The sequence below is a fragment of the Phoxinus phoxinus genome (genome assembly GCF_949152265.1).
Source record: "Phoxinus phoxinus genome assembly, chromosome: 14".
In the NCBI taxonomy this organism is placed as follows: domain Eukaryota; kingdom Metazoa; phylum Chordata; class Actinopteri; order Cypriniformes; family Leuciscidae; genus Phoxinus; species Phoxinus phoxinus.
Window position 1 is genome coordinate 6,226,554 of NC_136889.1, and position 20,286 is coordinate 6,246,839.

General features: G+C 37.3%; 1 protein-coding gene across 2 annotated transcripts; it reads right to left on the reverse strand.

Annotated features, from left to right (window-relative positions):
- Positions 1 to 105: 105 nt before the first annotated feature.
- On the reverse strand, positions 106 to 11,282 carry hells (helicase, lymphoid specific). 2 transcript variants are annotated; one of them, XM_079634379.1, is made up of 23 exons: positions 11,156 to 11,282; positions 9,928 to 10,025; positions 9,718 to 9,821; positions 9,275 to 9,397; positions 8,835 to 8,888; positions 8,724 to 8,748; positions 8,574 to 8,635; positions 8,458 to 8,496; positions 6,002 to 6,226; positions 5,511 to 5,693; positions 5,243 to 5,386; positions 4,714 to 4,910; positions 4,463 to 4,559; positions 4,154 to 4,315; positions 2,740 to 2,891; positions 2,509 to 2,653; positions 2,337 to 2,420; positions 1,625 to 1,744; positions 1,423 to 1,539; positions 1,136 to 1,295; positions 916 to 1,012; positions 745 to 821; positions 106 to 615 (listed from the first exon to the last, which is right to left on the reverse strand). In XM_079634379.1, exons 2-23 carry the CDS (start codon positions 9,929 to 9,931, stop codon positions 524 to 526), a joined length of 2,463 nt encoding a protein of 820 aa, XP_079490505.1. In that variant the 5' UTR covers positions 9,932 to 10,025; positions 11,156 to 11,282; the 3' UTR covers positions 106 to 523. The 2 variants fall into 2 exon arrangements, with proteins under 2 accessions (XP_079490505.1, XP_079490504.1); XM_079634378.1 differs by lacking the exon at positions 11,156 to 11,282 and adding an exon at positions 10,112 to 10,820.
- Positions 11,283 to 20,286: the final 9,004 nt, after the last annotated feature.

Below are 20,286 nucleotides of genomic sequence, written 5' to 3' on the forward strand. Positions count from 1 at the left end.
CCATCACAGCTGTTGTATGCACATGCAAACAATGTAACAATGTAGTCACACTTCTGCATCATATTCTTCTGAAGGCAAAAATTAATTAAATAAACCTCACAAATACTGAATACAAAATTTTTATTTTGAAGACATAAAACAAAAACATGGAATGTTCAACAGTGTTCTAGAAGGTCAAAGTGCTTTGAAGCAGTTAGCATGTAAATGAATCCTATTTAGTCAACTACATGCAACATTTACAGAGAAGCCAAAGTAGGGGATTCTTTTCGTTAGTGCAAATCCCCCCACAAACAAAAGACATGAAACGAAAAAACGACGTTAAAAGTAATAAAATAAATTCATGACCAAGGATGGACTGATTAAAAGCAGCAGTGGTGGTTTACATACGTCTAAAATAGAAAAGATCTCAATCTTTCTGTAGAACCAGCAGGCAGCTTTTATACCAGTAAACGTTGCTTGATCAGTTTAAGCAGTGGGAAGAACTCAACTTTGGCCTAAAGGCAAGCTTCAAGTGTCCAAGCTCTCAGGACAGACTGATGTCAGCATTGTCATCTTTGGTCTCGATAACTTTAAACACCCTGTCCTTCTCCTGTTTCAAACGCTTCTTGGCTTGATCTGAAAAGGGAGATTTGATTCACATTAGCGGAGCATTACAATATCCAAGTATCATTACTTATTACCACTACTATTACATAGACAAAGAAACCTTAAGATCTGAGATGTGAAGGACATTGATCCACTTACTCGTTAAATCACTGCGGTCCAGCAGGATCTCCAGGTCTTTGTCACTGATGACCTTTCCTTTAGTGCCTTTCACAGCCCTGCAACAGCATGAATCATGTCAGGACAGCATCTAATGATGCAACTTACAATACAGAATTTGGCAACACAGATATACAGAATGAATATCCGTACCCGTCGTAGTCTCTGGACTTCAGCAGTTCTACAAGCTCATTTACATCCATGCAGCTCTTGGTCTGTTTGAGATCTGCTTTATAACCTTTAAATTTATCTAATGACAAACATAAGTGGGAGAAAAAAAGAAAAAAAAAAGTCAGTCATAGCTAAAACTAGATCAATCGTTAAACAGTTTCATTAAATTCAAAAGTTGGTAATGTGGCCAATAGCTACATACTTTTATGAATGACCATCTTCTCTAGCTTTCTCTTGGCAGAGGCTCTCTCCAGGATCTTCTCATCAATGGTGTTGGCCGTAATGAGGCGGTAAACCATCACAGGCTTTGTTTGCCCAATACGGTGACACCGATCCTGTGCCTGCAAATCTGCCTGAGGATTCTGAAGAGGAAATTCATAAAATATTTATATATATGCTGAAGAGGCTTTTCATGCACACAATTGAAAGAACAATTCTAACTGAACTCTAAAGTGGTTTAAAAGCATGCAAAAAAATTATAATTCATACCCAGTCACTGTCAAATATGATGACTGTGTCGGCAGCTGTGAGGTTGATCCCGAGACCACCAGCTCGAGTGCTCAGGAGGAAGAGGAACACCTCTGGATCAGCAGCAAACTTCTTCATCTGCATGAAAAATAGTCAACCGTTCACTGAACAACCCACACTAACTAATGCAATGGCAAATTGTGTTAACCAAACTGCTGCTCACATTCTCATCTCGGTCTGAATAACTCATTGAGCCATCCAGTCGGCTGTACTCATAACCCCGGAGATAACAGTAATCCATCAGAATATCCAATATGGAGGTCATCTGGCTAAAAATCAGCACCTGTTGAAACAAACAAGGATGTGGATGCAATTAAGACCGGTTAATACAGCTACAACCAAAATAATGAATTATAGTTTATTCACTAGTTTATTATAGTTGGTCACACATTAAGTAGCACAACTGTTTCAATATTGATAAAGAAATGCTTATTGCAAACCAGCATATCAAAATGATTTCTGAAGGATCACGTGACTCAAGACTTGAGTAATGTTGCTGAAAATGCAGCTTTTTCAGCACAGGAATAAGTTATATTGAATTTTTTTTTTTTACTGTTTTATTGTATTTTTGATCAAATAAACAGACTTGAAGAGACTAGACATTAAAAAAAAATTTGAATGGTAGTGCAGATACAAAATTAATTCAGAAAGCATTGAATATCTTTACAAAACTCAATGGCCATATAAAGGCTGTAAATGCTGTGTGCATTAAAAATATCCAATGCATCACTCAGCCCTACATATAATCCACACATACAACAATTTTATACAGGCAATTAAATGTGCACACAATTGGCTTACAACCACAATGGATTTTGACACTCACTGATAGAGCGGTTAATCATTAAAATGCATGCATGAGAAGTGATCATTACCTTGTGCCCTCGTCTTTTCAGTTCAGGAAGCATTCGATCCAGGATGAGAAACTTCCCTGATGCTTCCACCAACTGCTCATCAATCTGTCCCAATGAGACGAACATTATTGCACTTGTTCTATTGCCGTACAATTGTGATCACTCATAATTCTACATCTAGTAAGTGAAGTACCTTGAAGTCTCCAGTGGCGGGGTCCAGAGGATACTCTATCAGGTAAGCATGGTTGCAACACCTCTTCAGCAGCATCAGTACGTTCTGCAGTTTCAAGTTGATTTGAGCATCAACCGGCACAAACACATCCATCACTGGACTGGGGCTAAAGAGAAAGTAACCATGTCATGTCAAAAACATTGTGACATTAAACAGCAGAGTTTAGAGCAGAGGTAAAATTAGTAAACTGACCTTTCCTGACTCTCCATCTCTTTCTGAACTTTCTCTAGATATTTCTCAAGGTCTTTCACAGAGTCAGTGTCCTTCTCAGAATAGTCCACCGGCCTCCTGGACCTGCGTTTTGGCCGGCCACTGGGCGTCAGCTGCACAGGTCCCGAATCATCCTTAAAGATGTGTAATACAAGACATTAATCAATCATGAAGAAATACTTTCAACCACAATCTATTTTTTTTTTTACTTTCATTTAATATTTAAAAGCCCTGTTCACAAGATGAATTTTCAGCACAATAAACATTTTAAATTAAATGAACAGCATCTTAAAGCATCTGTTCATTTGGTGTTCATGTGTCAAGTATTTGATGAATGACAAGACCTTAGCGAACACAAATCTGAGCGGCTGTTTGAAAACATGTAAATACAGCAGGGCGTTCTTCTTCTGGCGACAGAAACAAAGTTACACAGCACTTTGTGTAGCAGAGTAACCAAGGCTTTTCCATAAGCATCACCAGAATGAATTTGCATTTTCATTCAGCCATTTTTCACGTATGGGTCTGAATAAATTGCATGACAAATCAGACTGCATTTTCATGCTGAATATTCATGTTTGTGTAAACAGGCCTTAAAAGGTGGGATCAGTAGTTTTTAAAATTAGCTGTTTGGATGTTAGTCGGTCTGACACAAGAAATTTGTCAGTCAATCAGCATTAGGGGGCATATGGCGGTGGAGGAGAGAGAACAAGCAAGAGGGAGATTTGAACTGAAGAAAGACTTTGGAGATGAAACAACCCAAAGAAAAAAACTCTAAAAGTAAGAAATTACTGAAAAATAAAGGGTTATGTCTTAGGAAAAGCTTAGGACCAGTGTTAATATTAGAAACACCGTCCAGCGCTGGATAGAGCGGAGACGGGAAGGCCTGAAAACAGACGCGGAGGTTGCTTTGATTCGGGTCCACACGTGAGTAACACTGGGTTTGAGAGTCATTGTGTATCTGGTGCTGCTGTGCTGTTGGCAAACAACAACCAACTCTTGTTTGTAATTACTATTGTGTAGTGAACGTTAATTTTTTGTGCTTCCTTGTCATTCATCATCTGTGCTTTATTTTTCGTCAAGCATTATTCTGTTGTGCTTCTATATATACAGACATCCACTCTTGGATTGTGTGCGTAATGAGGCCAGTTAGTGAAAGTCGCACTTACGAGAGCTAGCGAATGTGGTGTATAGCGTCATTGTTAGTGCACTCGCCTTGCTTGTAGGGGGATCGGGGTTCGAGACCGACTCGGAGCAGGGCTGATAGGATTGGATTGTATGTTTTGGAGGCGGAGCAATGAAGGGATGTGTTTGTTTGGATTGATTTTAAAAATCAACATTGGCCAATAGCATATTTCAAAAACTACTGATCCCACCTTTAAAACTGCATAAAACTAACCTTCTCCTGACCCAGCATCTTTGCTATAGTCTTGTTAACAATGGCCATGTAAAAGGCCTCCTGTTTGTTGGTGAGGGGTGCGTACACAACAATCTCTTTCTTAGGTGGAACCTCCAGTGTGACATCTGACTTCAGTCTTCTCAGAAGGAAGGGTGTGAGGATCTGAAAAAGTTAAAAATGGCATCAGAATCAAAAGCAAAAGAACAGAAAAACGATATACTTACAAAACAGCTAGTTGGTTGAAGAACAGTTAAGATTGTGTAGCTGTAGCAACATCTACAAATCTTTATTAAAGTCAAGTGAAGATACCTGATGAAGCATGTGAAGGATCTTCTGCTCTCGCTCACCAGCCACAATATTTTCTGCGTCAGAAGTGATGGTGCTAATGTCAAACCAAGACTCAAAACTGTGGAGAAAAATGTTGTCAAATATTAAATAAAGAGTTTGAATTTACATTAAAAAAAATATAGAATATTCTATTCAAGAATAATCTGCAGGATGACATGCTGGATAACAGTGTCAAGTTACATTTGCATTAAAAGGAGCCACATGTGACTTACCTTTTCAGGTCATCAAACACATCTGGAAGGAGGAAGTTGAGGAGAGACCACAGTTCAGACAGGTTATTCTGCAGGGGTGTTCCTGTCAGGAGCAGTTTGTTATCAGCTGGCAGCATCTTTAGTTCTTGCACCAGCCGACAGTTCAAGTTTTTAATCCTGTGGCCCTCATCCACAATCAGATAGTTCCAGTGGAAATGCTGAGGAGACAAACATAAGAACCCTCCATTCACTCACTTCAAAGATTTGGGCAGGACCAAGCAGTTTTGGTTAAGTGGCACATACTTCCATGTTGAGAAAAGACATTTTGATGAAAGATTTAACGTACAAAAAGTCTTGTCCTGATGAATTGTGCACAACAAGACCAGGGGCATAAACATAGCCATTATGTTAAGACGCCTTTGGCTAACTGCTAGTTGGTCAGACTAGTTAACCGGTCTTACTTTTCAAATTCAAGGTAGGCCAGTTAAATGACCAGCTGCAGATTTATGTTTGTATGAGAGTACCAAATATGCAATTCCAGATCGCTTACCTGAAGAGACTTCCGGTCTCTCATGGCTATTTCAAAGGATGTAACAACAACAGGGCACATTTTGAGGGGACCCTTGTGCTGACGGATCTTTTTCACCAGGTTCATCCTCTCTTTTTGAGGCCCATGATACAGCAGGACGGACACCTTAACATTGATAGCAAGAACAAAAAAGACAATCAATAATCAAATGAATGAAAGCTGTCAAATTGTTAGCTCTTGTCTTAAAGTAAAAAATCAATGAAGATGAACTACAGTTATTGATTCACACCTCTGGGGTGAAGCGCTTGAATTCAGAGATCCAGTTTGGAAGAGTGGACAAAGGAGCCACAACTAGGAAGGGCCCAAGGACCTTCTTCTCAACCATCATTGCAATATGGGCAATGCACTGTATGGTTTTCCCAAGACCCATCTCATCAGCCAGGATACCATTGATGCCATTCTCCCATAACATCTGCAAAGCAGACACTGTTTATTAGCCATTATACAAACATAATACACATTTACATAACTTCCTTGTCTTCCAACTTACAAGTATGAGAGCATTTACGACTTGAGTGTTTGGTTAAAATTTAACCAGCATACACAGTTAAATTGACCAGCATGAGCTTAAGTTGATCGTAGAACAATTGCCACCAATGGTCTCTTCGATCAACTTTTGAGAAACAGCCCAGCTCTCTTCAGACATCGAGGATTACTCTACTGCCCCCTGCTGGTCATTTACTCATTCAGGACTGCTCAATGCCTCCAGGAAGCCCTTACCCTGAGCCACTCGATGCCTTCCACCTGGTACCACCTCATCACACCCCCAGAGAAGAGATTGGGTTGCTGTGCAGGTACCGGTTGGCCGTTCACAGTTCTCTCTGGATCCAGCATCTGCTTGCTGTTTTCCCGCAAAGTCTCAGACAGCCTGCCTTTAATATCCGAGTTTGTGTCACTCAGCTGCTCTATATCCTCAGCTTCCAGTTTTACTGATGCATGTGCCTCCTTTACAAGACAGATCAAGAAATGTAGTTTATTAGTCTAACTGTAGGTTTTATATGGTTGCCAAGCAATGTTGCAACTTGGCCTTAATACAAAAAGTGCGCTCATCAGAATTTTACAACAGCTTCAAATGCTGTTCATCCAAGCAGAGTTAAAGTCCAAAGGATACCCAAGTATGTTTTCTACGCGTATGCTAGGATATGCATACAGTGTGCATGACACAGATTTTGACCAACAGCACAGTACACGCACACTGTAGGCGCAAAGCTTGATTTTTCTAATTGTGAGTAAAACGTTATTGGCTTCACAGTCAAGAAAGAAATGGACAACACATTACTGACACACCAAGAACAGTAGATCACAGGGGAAAAAAGATAAATAAAACTAGTTTAAACGTTTTTTTATCACTTATAACTTTTAGAGAGAATCAGTGTAGACACTGTATAATGTGAAACCTCAAACATGACATATATGATATGACTATATATTTTATTGATTCATTTTTATATTCTATATATTTATTTTGACCTGTGAGTTTTCATTCAATGTTAAGGCTACTTGTCGGTTGGCCTGATAATGTTTGCATTGATATTTCTCTTTTAAGTATTTCAGTTTGCTGTATATTTGTTAATTTGTTTATAATTTATGCCCTACATTTAAAAATATTTTCATGAAATGTATTTTTTTAAAGATAAAGCTGTTGTTATTTATGTTATAGGCTATTTATTTATATGCATTCTGATCTCAGTAAAGTTCAAGCGATGTTTACCATCGAAGCTGCGACAAACTTTATCTACGTGCTGGAGCGCAAATTTAAACCACATTTTAGATGCTCATTATTATGGTTTAGAATTTCACCACCCAAAAAATTACTTAAAGGCCATGTTGCAGGTTAATCACCACTGTCGATTAATGGGTACATAATTCACTCAATATATGTATATCATTTTTAAAATGTCTCAAAAATGGTCTTAAATACGAGTTTTTTACGTTTTTGGTATTAACGGTTTTTTTCACGCAATTCGGTGATGACGTCACGTTGGGGAGAAGTGGAGGAAAGGTAGCCTGATGGCCGTCAAAGCCAATGAAATGCATGGTCCGAGGAGAATGAGTGGAGAGTTGGTGAAGTGTCCTGGTGAGTTGCTATCATTTAGCAACGCAGCAATGAGATAACGACTTTTTTTTTTACTGTCATTGAATAGCACCGAGTGAAAACGTTTTCTTTATAGTGGCGGTGATCATGACGTTAGTTCAGATAAGTAACGTTACCGGTAGCCTTTGTCATAGTACTGGTAAACTTTGTCTTTGTCATCTATCTATAAATAGAAGGCTTCGTGCTAGCTATATGGGCGTTTCTAAGCGTTTATCTCTTCCTCCGGTGAAAATGTTGTTGCAAACGTAGCCGCCGCGTGTCTGTCGTGGTGTTCGGCAGGTGCTCACGCGGGCGGTGCCGTCCCGTGGAAACTGCGTTGGAAAGCTTGTGCTGTAGGGCAGTGAGTGCGTTTTGGTCGCTGGTCGAGGAGCTCTTCCCGCGACCAGATGTGACTGAATGCTGAATGCATGCTGCCTGAATCCGTTTGTGCTGAAGATAGCATACACACATTTCAGGCAGGATCATGGTCCCCTTCAAGCCAGCACGCACGAGTATGTTAATTGTTTGTTTACTTTTTTCACAAAGTCTTATGAACCAACTTAAACAGTTATAGGTGACTCTAGATGTGTTGTATAGACAATGATCATGTTCTATAATCTGCGCTATCTGAATACTCTCGTCTACTACTCGTCTCTCTAGTCACTCTCAACGCTCTCCAGGCGGGCTTTGGTAAACTCTCTCCCCAAGGTGACGTCATGCAATGCATTGTGGCGGAAAGGAGAATCGTTGGCGTTGTAAGATAGTACCTACTTTTTCGTATTATATTCCGTTTTGTGATACCCAACAACATAAAATACAATGGATAACAGTTTAAATGTTCATTACCAACAAGCAAATTGCACAAATTCGTTGAAAAATGTAACTTGCAACACGGCCTTTAAATTAACTAAAAGCCGACTAGGATAAACTTTAGTCGGATGTGTTTGCGCATGGCACGCTATCAAATGAAGTATAGTTTGAAAGGCTATTTTTGACTGTGTGCACAATTATACTAGAGTATAATTTGAGCTTTAGAGTTGGAACAATGTCAAACCGATTTAACAATGCCTGAAAACAAAAGCCATAAAGAATAAAACTTTACCTCCTCCATTTTTGGTTTCTTAGCTTTTGACAGAATTTCCTTAAAATAGAGAAAACAGTAATTAAAATAAAAAATTTTTTGGTGTCATTTAAAAACAATCAAAATTGAAGACTCACCTCTTTGGAAATGACATCGGCGATTTTGTAATCCTCCTCCCTTTCACGCTTCTTTCTCTCAACTTCACAAGTAACAATAAACAGATTAATGTATTGCACACCAAACACTGTATCAACTAATTTCTTTGAAATGCAATCTGAGGTGCCTACCTTTCACAATCTTTTTATCATTGCCCTGCGGAAGACATGAAAATCAATTACTACACCTTTACTTTTATTTAAATGGATCAAAATGTTGTAATAAAGCAGGATCAAACTTACCTTTTTCTTCTGACTAGTTGCTTTCTTTTCCAGTCTTTCTTTTTTAAGTTTTTCCTGCATTTTTAGAAAAAGTGTTTAATTACTGAATTAAAATGGAGCAATCAATAAGATTGTGCATAATGTTGATTATGTTGGACAGAATCATTAGATTTCTATAGTGTGGTGGATATCACACTTCAATGAAGAGTGAAGAAAAAAAGCTGGTCTTAAATCTCTCTTAAATGCCTTTAAAGTCACTGTACAAAAGGGGCAGGTGGTGCAGAGCAACCACCATGCATTTGATTGGCCCACAGTTCTCTGCTCACTGACACACATCAACATCCGTGCCATTCCACCACGTTACAATTCACTTCAGATAAACACATTCAAGTAAGATTTATGTCCGGAAATCATAAACCCCCTGCAAGACAACTCTTTCCTGTCTTAGAAACAATACACACCTCTTGCTGCTGCTGTTCCATCTTTGTGAGCAGAAACTTTGAGTAAATGTTGCTTTTCTCCAAAAGGTGCTGAAGTCTTTTAAAACGCATGTCTTGAGAATCTTTTTCCCACGTCTGCCTGGCCTGTGAAAACAGCATTATTATACATTTATATAAATTATTTTTAATTGATAAAAATAGTGACTTGTGCAAAACACTGCAACAGATACAAGACATTTTAAATGTATTTTCCATTACATTTACAGTATGTTATTAATGGATAAGAACAAAAAATTATTTAATAGGGATTGCAATTGCACTCATAAAGACAATGCCATTTTTGAGCTGAACAACTAGATTTCAAAGCTTTTTCAGGATCTATTAAATTTCCCTTATATTTCCAGGTTTTCCCACAAGTGTGGAATCATATCAATATGAATAAGGTTATTTATATAACGGTTTACCTCCTTCATCATTTCTCTTTCTTTCTTCTCTCCCTCCTCCACTAAATGCTTCTCCTCCTCCTCCATCTCTTTGGTAATAACCATATCTCCAGGCTGGCTTTTTTCTGTAACATGCAAGAGATCAACTGAATGTTGCATGGACTTGCACAGGCAGGTCTGTCACCGTCTCTAAACGATTTATTGTGAATGTGTGTAATCAGTTTTACCCACCCATAGTGGTCTCCTCCACTGCAGTACCTTCTGGCTCTTCAGATTCATTAGGTTTGGGGCAGTGAGGAGAAACACTGCGGGTCTCTTCTTTGACAATGCTGCAACGTGAAAGTGAAGTCAATTAAAGCATATGGCTCTCCCAATACCTTATAGCAGCTACTTCATGCACAAAGAATGCACTTACCCACTCATTTCTGCAGCTTTCTGGGTAAACTAGGTGTAGAATTAAACTTTTCCGAAACCTTATCAAATAAGTTAGCTGTGGTGCAGTTCAGTAGATAAAGCAAATGTCTAACTAATGAACTGTTTAGGTAACATACAACAATGCCTTACACAACAAAAATAAGAAAGCGTTTTGTAACTGCAAAAAGGAATGCAAATAGCATACATGTACCCGAAACGGGGCCTTTTCGTTGCAAAAAACTAATATTATACAAACACTCTCCTAAAAGCACACGAGTCCCAAACACACCGCCAGCAGATTCACCAACCGCGCGCCTGTAACGTGAAACTTTGCAGTAGGGCGCGAGGCGTTTCGCGCCACGGTGGAACAAACCATTACAGCTCACATTTGGAGGGGTGGACGTCTAAACTTTGGTCGTTTAATTATTCGCTATTATTGTAATACTATATAAACATATTGCTATGAAACGTTGAATTACATTTTTGAATACTCACTTTTGCTTCTTTTTTTGTAGGAAAGCTTTTAAACAAGTCTAGGTGCTTGAGATTAATTATTTGAACCCCTTTTACTGAGTTGCGTAATCTGCGAATGCAAACAGCCTAGTTGATATTTCCCGCGAAAGTACAGTTCATTCAGTGCAACAAAGAGGAATGTGAATGTTGAGCGTGTTTGATCTATCCGACACACACACACACACACACACACACACACATACACAGTATGTATATATAGAGCTGTTCAGTCCTAACAAACACCATGAGGAGAATTCGCTTTTTTAATCGATGGGTTTCCTCAAAGAACGTAATTTGGGCAACTTTACATTTTAGAAACGGCGGCGCTTCAGATTAACTTAATTTACCATTTGTGTGAATGACTATGTAATTGTAAGTACAGTAAGTATCATTTCTGTCGTAGAACAAAACGTGCAATTTCTTAAATTGTCCACAAACCTTATTGAATTAAAAACCGCTATTATAAAAAGTGATATGAAATTCCTGAGGTAGTTTCATGACTGAACAGCACTTGGGTGTAGAAAAGTCAAACCTGTGGCATAAAGATGACGTAGATGGTCAGAGCTCGAATACCTTGGTCACGTTCTGTCAGATCTCACACATTGCTCGTATGAATGTCACTATAATGTAAAATTAGCTAACTTATAGGCTGATATGAAAGGGAAATAAGAGAAACGAGAGGTGACTCCGCTTCGTCGTGCCCAAAACACACTTTGCTCAAGTTTAGAAATCACTTATGTACAGTACAACCTCAAATGACGAACCTGAAAATGTTCAGTTTGTTCACAATAATAAACAATTATTCCTCCGTTAAACAGTATGACGTTTACGGTTGCCAAGCAACGTAGGATTAATAAACTATTTTCTACCGTCGTGAAAGCAAACGTTTAACCCTCAGACTAGTTATTAATCACAGCTAAATAAAAAAAAGACGTTATATTTTACAATAATATTTGCTAAACTTTTCTAAAATTAGTTTTCTTCTACACCTTTTTTAGGGTGCCGTGCCGTCATTTAGCTACAACTGACTTTGTCCTAGGGTAGAAGTTATTTTTGGCAAATTGTCTGAAAATTCACACACATTCAAATGCATTTTCACTATCTGAAAATTAGTGAAAAGTTCTTAGTGTAAAAAAAAAAAAAAAACACACACGTTTAAAAAGCTTATTAACATTCTAATTCATCTTCTGCTAGGCTAGGCTACTATATTTCATTTGGAAATATATTTTCAACTGTCTGGATTCTGATTAGGCTATGTAATCTCATCATTATATAATAATCAGTTACTATTGCATATCCACTGCATATGTGTGTGTGTATATTTATGATAGATAGATAGATAGATAGATAGATAGATAGATAGATAGATAGATAGATAGATAGATAGATGGATGGATGGATGGATGGATGGATGGATGGATGGATGGATGGATGGATAGATAGATATTTGTTTTTCAACAACACATCTAATGCTATGATCTGAATTAACCACAAAGTGTCAGTAGAGAGTTGCTTTTCTGCTTTTCTTGGATTCCCAGTTGAGTTCAAATTAGGTGATCCTGGCCCTGCTATTGGCTGCTGAACCCATATTGTGTAGTGCAGATACATTTATAAGGACAAACTCTTATAAACACAATACACTTACTATTCTTGATTTGTTTCACATTCTGTAGGTAATTAACTGTCTACACTTCTGATCTGTATTAATTGCAGGCTTAATTATTTTATTGCATATTAATACTGTCCTGCTTTCCCCAAAGGTTTAATTCAGAAAAGCAATTTGAGGATGTGCTTCACAATGTGTAATAAAGTGTTTCTGGATTATACATTTCAATATAATTCTTTAAGTTAATCTAACACATGTTCATTTAGATTGTTTTGTTGTTGCAATCTTAGTAATGCATGATCAATGAACATAATTGAACTTTGCTGAAAAACACGTCAACTCATGCTTTATTGCTTTTAATTTGATTTTGAGTGCACACTCAGTGGACTCTGAGCATCAGCCAACAGCAGTGAAACAAAGGTGGCTCTGAAATTCTTCACGCTTGATAAGAGCAGATCCATTTACAAAACAGCTTTTCGTCAAAGGACAGGACTCCCACTTGAGCACTGTCCCAGAGCAGTCTTATCTTTCCTTTGGGAGAGTGTGTGCTCTGCGTCACGGCCTTCCTTCCTTTCTTCCATCTTGAAGAATGAAGCGCTGCAGATGCCACAGATCCTGCGGCCAAACCTGCACAAATTATGCTTGAAATCCAATAGCCTCACATCCAGTGACAGGAAAGAATGTGTCAGGTTTTCATTCATTCAGGTCATTGTAAAATGTAAAAAATAAAAATACAATAGGCCTGAGTGGCTTTTGATCAATTTACATTTCAGTCTATATTAAAGGAATATTATGGGTTCAATATACAAGTTAAGTTCAAGTGACAGGATATGTGGCATTACGTTGATTACCACAACCAATTATTATATCTTGTCCCTCTTTTTCTTTAAGAAGAAAAATCACCACCTTGGTCTCATTTGTTAACATTAATTAATGCAAACATGAATTAACATTTTTATTTTTTACAGTATTTATCTATATTTTAATCTTTGTTAATGTTCATTAATAAAAATACAAGTGTTTATGTTAGTTCACAGTGCATTAATGATTAACAGATATAGTAAACGTTGAAAATAAAATAAAATGCTGTAAAATATGGTTTATTGTAAGTTCATGTTAACTGCTGTTTGTTAACAAATGAAACCTTATTGTAAAGGGGTTAGCTATGGGTTATATATTCTGACTTGGCAAACCTGCTAAGATAAATGTTATAAATGGATGTAATATGTAGGCTATTTATCATTCCAAAAAAATCGGGTTGAACTGAAAAAACGCACACTTTTGAAACTGTGTTTTTGAAAAGTAGACCATTAGGCTATCGGCCTACCGTAAACTACAAAAACATGAATTTGTGAAAACAGTGACGTTGTTTGTATGCTTATTACGTCTTCAGTTTATAGACGCCTGGTAAAAAAAAAAAAAAAACTTTATAGACGCCTGGTGTTTCCTTACAAAGTGACATCGCCAACTACTGGCCTGGCAACAGAATACAGAATTTTCAGGGACCCGCGTGAACGAGGACCGTTTTAACAACGTTGTCGTCTTTTTCCTTTTTTCGTACATAGGTCTAATTGTCGTGTTAATCTTTCGTTCCCACGACTTTGTGTTCATGGTTAAATTGTGTTGTGAAGGAAGTCAGAACTGTTGAGGTTATACCTGAAGTGATGTAATGATGTCATGTGTGTGAGAACAGAAGTGAATGAGTAAACAAGACTGTCTCGTCTGCTTCATTGCTTACTAACTCCTGACAGATACCACAGACTTATTAGTTCATTCTGCTGTTTTAGTAAATCATGGCTTCATCCTCAAGGGAACGAATTATTACAATGTGGCCACGATTTACTAAAACGAAAGAAGAAATTATTATATTGTGCGCACGATTTACTTAAAACGAAGGAACGAATTAGTAAAACCACGATATACATATTCGAGCAGGAGCCATCTTGGAAAAAAGTCTTGACCAGTCGAGCCACAAACGCCGTGCTAAGTGAGCTGGTCGATAGGTTTAAGCATAGACATGTATAAAGCCTTTATACATGTCTATGGGTTTAAGTCACAGTTCATCTCACGTAGCACGGCGTTCGTGGCTCGACTAGTCGAGACTGTTTTCCAAGATGGCTCCTTCCTGTATACGCGTAATGTACTGTCTTTATAAAGTATCTTCTTATTAAACTGTCTGTACACTTACAAAGTTCTCAATGCTTCGGTTTGCATGTAGGGACCCTCATTATGCTACCGTGTTAGTGTGAAGCTATTTTGAGCCTTGTTAGTGGTATTAACTAGTGATTTATTTTGACTTATTCTATGCCCCATATTAGCGTTATAAGCTAATCTGTTTTTAGAGATAAAACTCTTTACATTCGATTATCATGAAAACACATCCCAGAGAACGGTCGACTCAGTAACCATGTGTTAATTACCCCTAGGTTCATTTTGCGCCGGAATTGTCCTTTAAATAAATCAATAAATATTTTTGGTGAGATATTTCGTAATGGAACATTTTTGAACATTGTTTTTTCCCCCCAATATTGATTGACATAAGAACAAACAAACAAAGACATAAAAACGTAACATTCAGCTAAGTAGGCAATTGAAAAATTCAATTGTCAATGCAATTTGCACTGACCAAACACTAGATGATTTACATATTTTGGTGTAACACAAAGAACCTGACAGTGAGGTCAGCAGAGGGTAATGTCACCTTAGCAAATGATTGACCGAAATTTGTAGGAGGGCCGGGGTGATATCCAAACAATGGAGTGTAAGTGGAGACTTTCAGCTATGAATTCTTTCAGGATGATAGCATGTATGGGTTGAAATTGTGGTGGTCATGCATGTGCAGGGCGTGTTAAGTTGGAGTATGGGGGATCCGTCCGGGTTATCAGGAAGGTTATCATGGACAGCTGGCTGCCTGTAAACATATGGAAACGACCTATTAACCCATTTCCTCCATTGCAGCTCTCTGTCTGTTATTTTAGACTTTAAAGTGTGCCACTTTATTTGACTCTTCTCTCACTGGAGTATATATACATTTGTAATTTATACAAAATTATATTTACATTTGTAATTATGACCTGTAATATGAAATGTGAAAAAGAAGTAGGCTATACTCTAGCACACTTTTATGGAAATAACTTTAGAAATATATAGCCTACTTAAGTATGAACTGAATGTAATGTTTTCGGACATTAGTTACAAATAAATTAAAATGTTTTATAGTCAATTTATATTAAATGCAATAAGTGCATTTTGACTCATTAAGTAGGACTTAAGTACATCTTTTGTCATTTCAAAAATGGTTAAAGTGTACAGGCAAATACCCACAAGTATGGTAAACTGAAATATACTATAATGTAATTTAATTGAAACTTGTATGTCTACCTATTAAAATAAACTGAAACATTTGAAATTATGAAGTTGCAATTTAGTACATTTAAAATATATTAACTTGAAATGTTAAATCAAACAACACAGTACAACACAACACATAAAAAAGTGTACTTCAAAGCTTGACAAAAGATTATAAAACACAAATATTAAAATGTACTTTAAAGTAAACTCTGCATTTGAAATGAAAAAAAGTGTACATTAGTGTGCTAAGAAACAATATTGAAAGTGTACCTTTTTTAATATACTTGATTTAAAGTACACTACAAGTACAATTCAATACAATTAAACTTATCCTTAAGGGACTTTCCTGATGAAAAGTGAAAATAAATGGGGAAAAATTCTGTATCAAAGACACTTTTTAACTTTTTTTCTTGCTGCATTTCTTGCTGTTTAAAGAGGTGTCAGCCCAATGTCAGCTCACTTTGTTCCCTGCCTTTATTTTTCTACTAGAGCGTAGCGCCGCCATTGTCCTTGATTTAGTGGCAACACTCAGGGAGTTCACATGAGGGAACTTGTCTGAGTCTTTGTCACCAACACTTCAAGGTTTCCTGTAGGCTTCTCATCATAAATCATCCTGTTTAAAGGCCGGCTTTTATTGTCCTCTCATTGGAGATAAATATAGGTTTATTCACTGTCTAAGAGATCAAATGACGATGTGACGAACACACGTGTTGATGCTTGAGGAAAACAGCACGCAGGTGTAGCCAGTGATATCATCTTTTTAAATGTGCATATCAGCAGGGAGATTTTCACAGATATTTTTTATTTTCTCCTGTCTTTGTTTTATGACTGGGAGATGGGGAAAGCTCTTACCTTACTCTTCTGTGCTGTTGCCACTAGGACTAAATAAGTCCTGACAAACAAAGTTTTGTGGCATTTTATATTGAGATCTGGTTCAATTCTCTTTTGAATGTTGACTAAATTAATAACATTCTGCGCTATTCTGAATTAAATTGAGAATGCATTTTAAATTACATATGTTTTAAATGTAATTTACATTCATTCATAAAGTATTCAGAATTGCACTTTAAATATAAACAAACATTAAATGAACAAAAAAAAAGAGAAACCACAAATCTTTTTTGTATTTTTATGTTGAATGTTTTACATTAACTAATGTTTTAATTAAACCTATGTATTAAAAAGTTAGCGTCTTTAAACATTTTACATTTATTCCAAAATAATAACTAGGCAGTAACAATTTAAGCAATGTGAACTGATGTTCAGCTGTTCCTTTTTAATAGTCAACTTATTTCATCAGTCATCAAGCTCAATAAACACTGGTCACAGACACGAAGATGTACTTTTATTTTTATCAAGCTGATTGCTTACTATAAAACCCCACAGTTGTCATGTTTTCAGGCCATTTCAAGTTTGATTTTGACGTGACAAAGCGATGGCTGAGTTGTTTACTTACTTTTTATTGAGATTTTTTTTTTTCATCCAGTTTTTTGAAGAGGCACTGCCTCCTCGGAGGAGGAAAGCCCATTCTGTAATGTTAGGCAGTTTTGATTATATGCTGTTTAATGTTTGATGATTGCGTTATTTTACATGTAAGCAATGCTTCTATCACTTGTTTCGACTTTTTCACCTGTGTTTTGATCAGGAGATTCTGTACTATTTTAGAAAATGCCTTACCGTATAGCGTAAAACACTATATGCATTCTAACAGAATGTCCAGCCCGATCTCATCCCAAGGCGTCATATACTGACGCTTTTGACATATCGTCTACATCCAACGCACATGGCACCCTTTAGCGTCAATATGAGACGCAGATAGATATGGGCCAGAAGTCGCCTCCGGTCTAACCCTAACCCTACCCCAGACCCAAACCCAACCATAACCGAACAAAGCTCTGTGCGTGTCATATTGACGCTAAAGGGTGCCATGTGCGTTGGATGTAGACGAAATGTCAAAAGTGTCAGTATATGACGCCCTAGGATGAGAATGCGTTGGAATATTGAGAACCGTCGAGAACGTTTTTTTGTGCCGTGCGAACCAAGCTCAAGAGAAAATATAAGTGGACTTATAACTTTCTTATAACCATTTGGACCAGCGGTGGAAAAGCGGCTTTGGACTGCTAGAAATTTCCGTCAAAGGCAGAGAAGCGCTGTGTCATAAATGACGGAAATTTCTGTTAATGTCGGGGAAAGAGTTAATATCAGAAAAAAAAGAATATTTCACTTAAAATGTTTAAACAAAAGGTCGAGAGACACATTACACAGTTTGATTTTATTGTGTGGAAAAGAGCAGCTTGGACATTCTGCCGAAAACCTTCTTTTGTGTTCCTCCAAAGAAAGAAAGTCATTCAGGTTTGGAATGACGTGATGGTGATGGTACATTTTATTTTAATTTTTGGGTGAACTATCACTTTAGCACAATGAAAACAGCCAAAGTCTGACAGAACAAAGCAAGCCACAGTTATTTATACCACATATTTTCAGCATTTTCTCAGCTTCAAGAGAGACTTCTTCGTTTGGGGAGAGATTGTTTTTCTGGTTTTGATGCTCCCTGGAATGTAGAATTTCACGACCATGAAGTCATGATCCTGAAGTTTAGGAAAATCCAAACTTTTTTTAATCCATTCAAACGCCGTCAGCAGACACGTTTCTTAAAAGTGCTCAGTGTTAAGATAACATAGAGAATAATTTAATAAGTAAGGTCACAGATATCTAACAGAGTGTGTGAAGCCCCCACCCCATCTGACCCAATTCCTGCTATATTCATGTAAACACTGGCCTGAAGTAAAGTCAACACCTCTGAAATGGAGGAAAAGCCAAATGTAATCATGCCAGATTTGAGAAGGCAGAAATACTGATAGCTCTCATGTTTTTTCTTAGGAGAAAAACATCAAAACAACTATATTTCCGATCACCCAAAGTGGCAAGTTTTCTGGAAGTAAATTACCACTAATTTGGTTATTCTTGGTATAGGCAACATCCTCTTCTCTTTAATGTCAAGCACTTACACAGAAATTAGAAGATCTGAGCGGTTGATAAACACATGTAAAAGGATGCCTTTCCACAAAATAATAAAAAGGAAAACCCCAAATCTGCTAAACAAATCCCCAAAGAAGAAAAATACATCCTTTCTGGCAGTGTGCTGAAGGACATGTCACCATAAGAAGGACAAATCAACTTTCAACTGATGCCCGCTTTTCATTTGATGTCTTTGTTGCACGGTCCTCGATTTGAGGAAATGAGATTAGGGAAAATGTTTGGGGAGTTTAGGGAAAATGGTGTTTGGGGTGTGACGGGGGGTCTGTCCGGCTTCATCGCAGCTGTCTGACCTCATCAAAGAAACTTTGATTTAAAATCATGCGACAGAATATCAAACAGGGTGAAGGTGCTCTGGGGCTTGGTGACTAAAGGCTGCGTGAATGTTGTTGTGGAACATACCTCTGGTTTTCATCAAAACAGGGGACACCTGAAACTGGACCATGAAAAGCATCTGATATAAGTTTAGAAAAATGGAATTGTGTCAAACAGGATAAAAATTAGGACATCTGAACCAGATATGCCCTTACTATCAGCAAAAAAAGTATTAATTCAAAAGATTGGAGGCCCATATGGTTCTGCTTACCAGGAATCAGCTTGGACTGTGATATTTAATAAACATGCCAAGATATACAGCTCTCAAGTCATTTATAAACATTTTGCTCCCTGAGATGTTAGAATCGCAGGAGAATGACGCTCTTATACAGTCATAAAACTGCTTTGTTGTTCCCACAGGCCGATGTGAGATTTGGAGGGAGATTTAAGATGACATGAACTACAATCCTACCTAGAGTCTGCCAACACGCGTTGTGAGATAAACAAGGGCAAAATTACAATGTAATTTGGTCAAAACAATGTAGTATTATTTGAGAAAATCCTGTAAACACTAAAAAGTAGTTCTAAAATTCCAAAAATACGGGGACAGGCACTGTTGCACTCTATTAAATAATTATTGTCTTATTATTATAAAAGCTAAGACCTCATATTAATTGAGAGACCTTGCATCATTTGTACTTAAAAATGTGATATGAATGTTCCCTTATATGAATATTAAATATTACATTTTCCCTTAAACTTTAATTCAAAATATTAAGAAAATTAACAAAGCATCTTAAAAACATGTCGAAAATTGTTCCGTAACAAAAATCTTCATGGAAATTTGGTGTATATTTTGCATTGTAGCTGAAACTGTATTGAGCAGCATCCCTTTTACCATGTTACGTTTTATACATTTTGATTTTAAGGGGTCTAAGGGGTGACTGCGCAGGTTGAAACAAGAAAGGTGATTCTGATCTCTCTGTATCTCCCTTCACCTCTGACCTATTTTCCATTTACTCTCTCTGATTATTAACCACGATTCTCCTCTGAAATAATACTCACACCTGCATCATGCATCACATTTTGATTTTTAATTATAGACTCACAGTTTTTGAATCAGTGAATCATTGTTAGTGACATGCAGTGAAGCAAAACCAATATCTAAAGAAAATATTCAATATACGTCACTTCCGCAAATCAGAATGAATAACCTCTCAAACTTCCTATGAACTTTCATATTTCCACCTCTGGAGAAAACAAAGGTATGAAAATAAGCAGAAATAAAGAACGCGTTATTCATGTCAGACTTTGCTCACCTTCGGTTTCGGTTCAGATTATATCAAAACACAAGA

What these genes read in the sequence shown, in the direction of transcription:
- hells (XM_079634378.1), bottom strand. An exon ending in AAAGAGAAATGATGAAGGAG is followed by an intron (nt 9,398 to 9,717) that starts GTAAACCGTTAT and finishes CTGTTTTCACAG; the next exon opens with GCCAGGCAGACGTGGGAAAA. An exon ending in GGACCGCAGTGATTTAACGA is followed by an intron (nt 616 to 744) that starts GTAAGTGGATCA and finishes CTCCCTTTTCAG; the next exon opens with ATCAAGCCAAGAAGCGTTTG.